The sequence below is a fragment of the Lactuca serriola genome, chromosome 7 (assembly GCF_051521515.1).
Source record: "Lactuca serriola cultivar US96UC23 chromosome 7, Lser_US96UC23_V15, whole genome shotgun sequence".
NCBI lineage: Eukaryota > Viridiplantae > Streptophyta > Magnoliopsida > Asterales > Asteraceae > Lactuca > Lactuca serriola.
In genome coordinates this window covers 18,088,215-18,097,532 of record NC_136414.1, presented here as the reverse complement: position 1 = coordinate 18,097,532, position 9,318 = coordinate 18,088,215, and the positions used below count along the sequence as shown (strand labels likewise).

General features: G+C 35.8%; 2 protein-coding genes across 4 annotated transcripts; both read right to left on the bottom strand.

The window, feature by feature from the left end:
- Nucleotides 1–763: 763 nt before the first annotated feature.
- On the bottom strand, nt 764–1,711 carry LOC145061829 (stress-response A/B barrel domain-containing protein UP3-like). Its single transcript, XM_079009405.1, has one exon. It carries the CDS (start codon nt 1,554–1,556, stop codon nt 897–899), a length of 660 nt encoding a protein of 219 aa, XP_078865531.1. The 5' UTR covers nt 1,557–1,711; the 3' UTR covers nt 764–896.
- Nucleotides 1,712–2,926: 1,215 nt separating this feature from the next.
- On the bottom strand, nt 2,927–7,945 carry RAP74 (transcription initiation factor IIF subunit alpha RAP74). Of its 3 annotated transcripts, none has more exons than XM_079009403.1 (10): nt 7,826–7,945; nt 7,512–7,753; nt 6,042–6,197; nt 5,801–5,946; nt 4,843–5,219; nt 4,599–4,717; nt 4,385–4,528; nt 3,884–4,108; nt 3,437–3,670; nt 2,927–3,259 (listed from the first exon to the last, which is right to left on the bottom strand). In XM_079009403.1, the coding sequence occupies exons 2-10, from the start codon at nt 7,680–7,682 to the stop codon at nt 3,170–3,172; spliced, it is 1,662 nt and encodes a 553-aa protein (XP_078865529.1). In that variant the 5' UTR covers nt 7,683–7,753; nt 7,826–7,945; the 3' UTR covers nt 2,927–3,169. The 3 variants fall into 3 exon arrangements, with proteins under 3 accessions (XP_078865529.1, XP_078865528.1, XP_078865530.1); XM_079009402.1 differs by having other exon boundaries at nt 7,512–7,697; nt 7,826–7,932; XM_079009404.1 differs by having other exon boundaries at nt 7,512–7,725; nt 7,826–7,924.
- Between the last annotated feature and the right edge of the window lie 1,373 nt (nt 7,946–9,318).

Genomic DNA, 9,318 nt, shown 5'->3' with positions numbered 1-9,318 from the left:
ACCAATGATAGTTTAAACAAAATATAATAACCAAACTAAAACATTTTTAAAAGATTAGTTTAGGGGTTGCATATATCTTATTTTACAAAACATCTCCAAATGGGAGGTTATTTTATTGTTTCTTACACTTTGACAAGTATGTCAAAAGTAACACCCTTTGAAAACAGTTTTATATGTATTTTTTTCAATTACTTATTTTTTCCACAACCACTTATTCTTCGGTTTTATAGGAGTAATTATAAAATGGATGCACTTTGATCCAGCTTTGTTTTTCGTTACATGACTCGATCTTGTAAAAATGTCACCTGGACAAGAGTTGTTATCTTTTTTTTTTTCTAATTTATTTTATCAATAGAATATTTGTATGTGGCTATGGTCTCGAGCTCAAAGTAAAGGTGTGTTTCAATGTGTTCAAGTTGGATTTGAATAAATTTTCAGATGTCACGTAAACATTTTGGGGATTCGTCCTATGGAAATGTATAACCAATTCTTAGATGTTTTTATTTTGGCATCTTGATTTAAATATTAGTATTATGAAAAGTATTTTTTATGGAGTGAATGTCGATTATGATGAAGTGGAACGAATGACAATATTTATTGGTTGTAAAGCGACTAAGTTTTCCTGTATTTATTTCAGTCTTCCTATTGATAGTAAAACGACCAATAAAGAAAGTTGAAATTAGAGATATGTAGTTATATATGGTGAGAAATGTGGTCAATGGGATGAATAAGGATTTTTGGAATGATACAAATGGGCAAAAGATGAAAAGAATGAAACAATCGTTATATACATTGATAACACAAGAGCATCACATACATAAATATTATTCAACAAAGGATTAAACATAACGCAACACATACTCAAAGAAAAGTAAAGAACCTGGAACAGGCATCCATTAGAGGTTAGCTTCCTGCGGAGGTGGAATCACATAATCAACAACCACCACGCTCTCTACGGAATCACCGGCTTTCTCCTTCTGCGAGTTCACAATCTCCGACTTTGAATCCAGTGCCTCCAAATCAGCCTGCCCAGGCAAAACAGCGATTGAAGCGATCGTAAACCCTTTCGCCCTGTCATGAGAGAAATTCTCACCCAAACTTAGCTGTTCAATCGCTTGAAACTGATCTTTAATTCCTCCAATCACTTCCAAAACCCTAGCTTTCTCATTTTCCCCTAAATTCTCCTTCAACTTCAGAAATGTAACTCTCATCGCCGACCCTGGCTTCGGTGAGACACTAGCACCATTAGACATCCAATCAACGGCCATGACGTCATCAATGATCGGTTTATTCTCGTTGACCACACGAACGTGCTCAGGATGAACGGCGTACTCCCGGAGATCCTCCTTTGATCTGTACCGACTGTGAAGCATGTGAGTGAAGGTAAGCGACGATGACCGAGAGTGAAGGAGTTGTCCGAAGGAGAGGTGGAGGGTGAGGTTGAGTGATGCTAAGCCGTTGAGTCCACTCACCATAGCCGCGAGTTTGCTAGAGTCGGCATCTGGTTTTACTTTGAAGAGGACCACGTGTTCAACGATCTGCGGTTGTTCCGACATGCTGATGTGATCGGTGTTTAGGGGTTACGGCGGAGGATGAGAGACTTCCGGAGGAAGAAAGTTGGGGAATTGAAATTGAAAATGATGGCAGAAATCGGGTGCGTGATAGAGCACACAGCATTTTTGTGGACATAACTGAAACTGATGGAGAGAATCAAAGAAGACAACATGTGAATTGTTGATTGTTATGGACTCATGATGGTGCTATGAACATGGCACTGGGCAAATATCTTGCCCAGTAAAGTTATATCGCTTGGAAGCCCAATAAGCCCAAAATATCCATTGTGAGATTTCCTTATGAAACATATATAGAAAAATGGGGTTGCATTTACACAAAATTTAGTTAGAGATGCACAAACACCGGTTGGTTTGAAACAGGTTTCAAAAATCAATCCGATTTACGATTAATCATTAAAATTATGACACATTTTAATTAATTTAAATATACGAATATTAAAACCACATCCATTTCTAATTATTTTAAATATATGAATATTAAAACCGCATCAATTTTAATAGTCGTGAATAGATAGATCTATTTCTTGATTTTAGTAATTTTTATCCATTAAAAGTTAATCAATTTAGATAGACATTTATCCCATGAAATTTGATGTCAAAAATATATAACAAAAAAAAGGGATATTGGTGGAGAAAATTCAAAAATATTGTGGCAATAATGTTTAAGTTGTCAAAGTTGGGAAAATATGGTGTCAAAATTCGAAAAAAGGTTTTTTATGTCAAAATGTAAAAGTTTTGAGTACAAAGACGAGAAGTGTCAAATTCATTAAAGATTTGTGGCAAAAACATCAAAATGTAAAACTTTTGACTGCAAGGACTAAAAGTGTCAAAGTTACTAAAGATTTGTGGCAAAACCTAAAGGCACAAAAACTTAATCAAAACAGAAAAATATAAAAGTTTTAACTTTAGAAACGATTTACAATGTTCAAATAGTTATCCAACTTTCTATAATTCACACACACACACACACACAACCACAACAACAAATTTAAGATGTGAGAAAAATGTAAGAAGAAAACTTATGTGGTTCTTACGATTAGGATTATCATGGTAAATACACAACTGAACTAGAGAGGTCTTTTACTAACAATCATAATATATTGTTTACAATAATATAAGGTGCAATAGAAAGACGTTGGGAGTCTAAAATTCCATTCGAGCAAAGCCAAAAGAAAAAAAAATTATGCACCCTTAATCCGACAACCATGGATCTCCACAACTACAAGTCAACATAATAGGGTACATTTTTCATCATACTCACGTTTGATACTTGTGAAGGATATTTGGAGTCAATATAACCCAATCCTGTATTCTTGTTCATGCTAATTGCTATTAAAGAAAGACTAGTTGGGTTTTGAAACCAAACAAGGAAAACCTTTAAAAGTAGACGAAATGGCTGGCATGCATAATCAGACACCTACAACTCTTTATAGGTTATATGTCTGTGTATTCCCCTAGACTCTAGAGTAGAGAGAGTCGTTGACAATTTACAATAGATTTATTGTACACATAGACACAAAACCAAAGTTGTCAGTAGTCAGCACACAAAACTAAAGTCATCCATAAAGAGAAAGTTGAATTCATATTTCATATTTTCATTTGTCCCTCAACACCACATAGCTCGGACCATTTGTCTTCTGTATCTTGGAAATCCTCCTCAAGATTTCAGCAAACGCGCTCTTGTCCTACAACCAAACAAAAAACGACAACATACACACGTTCATCATTTTACCAAAAAACATATATATATATATATATATATATATATATATATATATATATATATATATATATATATATATATATATATATATATATATATATATATATATTTCTTTTTCAAATAGAAAACAATACAATACCTCTTTGGAGCGTAGCCGGGATTTAAATTTAGCAACAAGATCCTGTGTAGTAACAGGTGCCTTGTGCAATAAAACTGCTCTAATTTCATCTTCTGTCACTGGCCCAGTATTAGTATTAGTAGATGCTGTTTGTGGGGCCCCCGCTGCTGATGCTGATGCTGATGCTTTTGAAGCCGATGCACCTTTTGTGGGAGCACTGCTTTTTGCAGGCTCTTCCTTCACACCTTTCACCTCCTGAAAACATTGATTCAATACCATAACTTTCTCTTTAAAACATTAACAAAACACTAAATTACAACCAAATATGTAATCTAGATTACTCAAATGCCTATATTTTTTAACCAAAATCAGCTATATGCTCAGGGACAAAAAATAGTCATTTTACAAAAAGGCAAAAAACGGCTACAAGAACCTAAAAATCAGGGACTAAAAAAAAGTAAAACTTACAGTTTCGGTTTTCACTTTCTTTGAGCCATTTGCAGGCTTAGCCTCGTCATTGCTTTTCCTCTTTCCCTTTGATGACTTGGATGAATTGGGGGTCCCACGAGCGGACCCTGTGGAAACCGTCTTTGAAGGGCTGTTATCAACGGGTTCTTCTTTTGGTAGATTCATACGCTTTGAAGGTGCGTTATTAGACTTTGGTGCAAGAACAGGGGAACTTTCATCTTCAATCTACTCATATCAAAAATTAAAATTAAATGCTTTCCAAGTATATTTTAGAGACAATTACAATTCAGTCCTTGAATGTAGCTTTTTTGCTATTTTCGTCCCAAAATGTTTTCTCTTGCAACAATGGTCCTCATTTGAGATGCTTACAACGTTATTTATTCCAGTTCCAAGTAAAATGAAAATTTTTGGGAACAAAATTGCAAAAATCAGCTATACTCAGGGACCAAAAATGTAATTTACTCTATATGTTATTATTAATAAATGAAGAAAGATGCTGACATCATCATCATCGTCATCATCATCATCTTGTTCTGGTTCTGAATCATTGACACCATTGTTTTTCCCAAGCAGCTTCTTTAACTCCTTCCCAGATTGGCTCAGTCCTCCTTCCTGTTCTTCATTCTCTTCCTCATCGTCTTCATCCTGGATATATATTGTTTAATGTTTTAAAATACAATATTTTAATTTTATCTGTTTTTTTTTTAAAGTGAACCTGTTTGATTTCAGGAGGAGCAGGGATTTCAGGGGCTAATAAGTCTTCACGCTCTTCAGGATCATTACCAACTGCTTCATCATCATCTGTGAAAATCTCCTCATGCTCCCAGTCATCACCTGAAATCACACATATAATAACAAATAAACAAACAGCCTATTTTCATTTCTCATGGAAAATTCAAATTCAAGTAGTAAATGGAATGTGTCATTCCATTCCATTATCCAAATAACAAAACAATCACCTTTCTCAATATCATCATCATCAAAATCAAGATCACCACCTCTAGGGCCTTCCTCATCATCATCACCTCCTCTTTTATTAAGTCCAAGTCTATTTTTCCTTGCAAACTCTTCATCCTCATCTTCTTCTCCTCTATCTGACACATTCCCTTCATCATCATCTGCATTATTCTTTTTACGCCCTCTGCCACCACCTCCACCACCACCACCTTCCTTGTCATCAGGCCTTTCAACTTCACCAAAAGCAGCCGCCCCGTTGTTTGCAGCTTTCATCATCCATCTTTCATACCCATCTGCAGTTTTCCTTCTGTTTTTTATCTTTTCTTCTGCTTCCTCAAGTGTAAGTTGCTTGTATTGTGCAACTTTGTTGAAGTTGTACCTAAACACCAAATGCAATAATAACAAGTGTTTGTTGTATATCACTAATGGCATGTTTTTTTTCATCAAGTGCTGTATACACATTATCTGTTTCATTTTAATCGAATGAAATCTTTAAATGTGAATAAATGACCATTTTACCCTTTTGTTTAGGCTTAAAATCAGGGTAGTGGAATAGTATAGTTCCTAGTATCTTTTTTTTTTATCTATTTGTGCTTTTCATACAGTATTTACATTCTTACTTTTATCCTCCATTGAGGGCTCGTGTTTCATATGGGATTTGGGTATTGTTGTTTTTGTTTACCCTTCTGTTTAGAGGCAATGCAGAATAGCAAATGATTGTTTATTTGATAGTTGTTACTAATTTAAATTCTAAATAACTACTCATTTCTCTCAATGTTTTTTCTCAAACTCGCATGCATATCTAGAAGAAAAAAAGAACAAACATACCCCCCCCTACTTAACCCAGTAAGAACTATTGTATGCATTAACTCAAAAAGAAATACCCTTATATATTTATCTGGATCAAGTCATGTATGCATCAAGTTCATTTAGTAAAAAAAAGGAGGAGTTTGTGCATACCATGATCCAGCAGGGATTGCAACAAACTCTTTCCCCTGTAACATTAGAAGGTAGTATGTTGCTGTTTGTGCACCCTCAAGAACTCCCTGATAATGAAATTGTCCAGTTTCATCCTCCAAAAGCCAAGGTTTATTTTTAAATTTCTCCTACACAACCCAAGCAGCATTTTTGAGAATTAAGCCAGGCAGAATACAAGAAAATAGAAGCAATATATGTTTATGCTTAGGAAGTAAATATATACCCATAGGGTGTCTGTGATTTGGCGTCCTTGTAATCCTTCTTTCTGAAGAGACCACTTGTTGTCATTTTTCTTTTTAGAGAAACTCGGTAAACCAGTCACAAATCTTCCTATGAAGTAATTCTTTTCACTGGCTGAGCTCGCCCGGACATTGTATTCCTGTGTAATCAAGTTATGAAGATAAGAACATAAAATAAAAGAGAGAACAGGCATTGATGAAGTCATGCAGATGAAAAATATGGATCAAACAGGAACTATCACGAATCCCAAACAAATTAGTTTCACTATAAGTATAAAAGGGTATAGCTCATTTCGATATATGATCAAGGCTCAAATGGCAAGTATCTTGGAGAGATAGTTTAACAAATACTTTTCTAACAAAACAATTTGGTGTCAATTGAGCCAATAAAATTCATTGTTTTCATCAAATATGGTACCACCGGATCATAGAGGGTCTAAATCAAAGCATAAGGTCAGCTACCATAGTTCAAAGCAGCAACAAAATAACCTTAGTAGAGACAGACCCTGGAATATAAAAAGGATAACAATTGCAGCTCAAAAGATACTGAGGAGATGTGTGAATACAAATATGTTCAAGAATAAGAATGTGGAAAGGTTCAGCATAAGCCTAAGATACAGATTGCTAAGAGTGAAGATTATTAGCTTGCTAAACCATGCTAAACCACTGAGTTTAGCAATGACACAAATTATGCCTTTTGAGCCAAAAAATTGCATCAACAGAAACACACCGTGATCCAGATGCCAACAAAAGTTTTAGTCAAAACCACATTTTGAACCATCCAAAAGTCGAGCCAAAGCTGACCTAACTTCTAGATGTAAACAGTGAATATAATTCTGAGTGTCACTAGTACAACTTGTACTGTAACGTTGTAATAAGCCGAGTACAATAATATATACACATTAAACAATTCTAAATTTAGTGTGAAAACTAAATTAAATTGGATAAAAGCACACACAAATGACTACGTTTTCCCACCACCCCTCTAATGTAACCAAAAGGGTCGTGCAAAACCACATTAGGAGCTGTATCAAACAAGGATCAAACTGACTTAACTTGCACAAAATGTTCAGAGACACCCCATCCATGCTGAAAAACACACACAAAGTCATAAACTATTGACTCTAAAGCCACATCTAGAAGATCACTTTAGTTGGATGATTAGAAGTTATGGGCAAACAGCAACACTATCCCAAAACATACAAGCATATGCCTGTGCATTCATGTCAATACTAAAACCGCGGATCATGTTTCAATGATGTATCAATCCAATTATAAACTTATTATCATGTATTAAATATTTAATCGGAACAATATCAGATGCACACTAATTTGTTTACTTCGGTATCAAACGTTTTAAATAACTGTTGTTGCAGATCGACATTAAACGATTAGACAGGAAGGAAATGGTTCATAAAGATGCAAGCTCAATTTTAAAGAGCAGAGAAAAGAACCCGAATTAGACGAGTAATGGTGGTGCCACAGTCACGGCACTTGTCCTTCCTCTCAGCCATGGTTTTGCCACAAGTCACACACAGCGTCATGTGCTTGCAGTTGCTACCGTACAACTCGACCGTCGATCTACAGCCATCGCACGACGGCTTTAGCATCAAATCAAACGACATAACTCTCCTAAACCCCTGCAAAATCACGTTCCTCGATCACACACTGCGAAATTTTAGGTTTAGCAAATCACCTACAGAGAATTAACTAATTAAATGCAAGCGAATACGAATTGGCAGGCATAGCGTATGATTATAGATTAGACCTTATAGATCGATAACTTTGTAAATCGAATGCAAAATTCGCTCGTTAGGGTATATGTTCTTTGGGGGGATTTGGAGATGAAAACGTTGACAAGAAGTGCAGCGCATCGGCATTTATACGGGTAATGAATTTTTCGGGTCGGGTTTCGCCGGGTGAGGCGAAGCGAAAATCGAAATCAATCCCTATCTTAAAAGCCTTTGACAAAAAGGAACGGTTTTTATTTTCTTTTTTGGGCATTTCTAATTCACTAAAGCTAAAAATTTGTATTTTTTTTTTTGACAAAATTGCAAAAATGGTCCATGTGGTATGCAAAATTTTGAGGTTTTAGTCCAAACAGTGACTTTTTTGGTTTCGTAGTCCTTTTGAAGTGGTTTGTATGTGAAAATGGTTCCTCCGAAAATTGAAATGACTATAATATTCTTGGGGTATTTATTTTTCATTTTTCTTTCATTTTTTTAAATTTAATATTTATTTATTTATTTTAACAATTAAAAAAATAATAGAGGACCCACCTCTCTCTCTCTCTCTCTCTCTCTCTCTCTCTCTCTCTCTAACCTAACCCAACCCAACCCAGACCACTTCATCTTCAAGATTTTATCCCTCAAATCCATCGTCGACATCCCCAGTCGATCTCATAAACACTGAAACACACCTTCGATGAAAGTATCTGATACAGCTGTATGCCTTGGCCCCTAAATTGATGTGCTATTCTTTATACATGGCTTGGGGTTTTCAAGATACCTTAAAATTCTCCATCACTGCACTAATGGAGTTCATATCAAGATTTAATGCGTAGCTGAAGCAAAGTCAAGTCCAAGCTAATCTTCAATGGCGATGTGATAAGAAAAGGGCTTCAATTAAATGACGTGTTCAGGCCCCAAATTGTGGATTCCACTCTAAAACCTGCAACTACTTCCAGTGATTTTTTTGCTCTTTCTTTGAAGATTTTTTATGTGGAGCAAAATTGAATCTCATGACCCCCCCCCCCCTGAAGATTATTGCGATCGCTGCTGCCTTTCCCCTTTCATCCTCCATTTCTTCTTCGTTCCTTGTCCTGAACCCACCACCGAAGTGGGTGTTTCCCCTGAGCAAACATCGAAGACGGCAACCTCTTCTTTGAGGACTTTAGTCAAACACTTGGTCTGCCATAATGAAAACTCCACCTCTATACAGAAGCAATTCGTAGAGGGATTCCACGCACCCAAACAACTATAAAACATAGGCAATTTAAAGGAGAAAAAAACAAAATTGGACTTGTCTTTAATCGCCCAATTGAATTTCGAAGAAGCCATAGAAATCGCACACTGTACTTGAGTTTCTACAGTCTTCTTAATCGATAATCACTTGTGAAATAGAAATCAAATCTGTCACCCGACTGTTTCCTTCACCCACTTTAGAAGCCCAGCCAAGAACCTCACCGTTGAATCATTGTTTGATTGAAATCCCCTCTCAAATGGCTCTATACCATGTTGTTGGACTTGGGGAAACGACTGT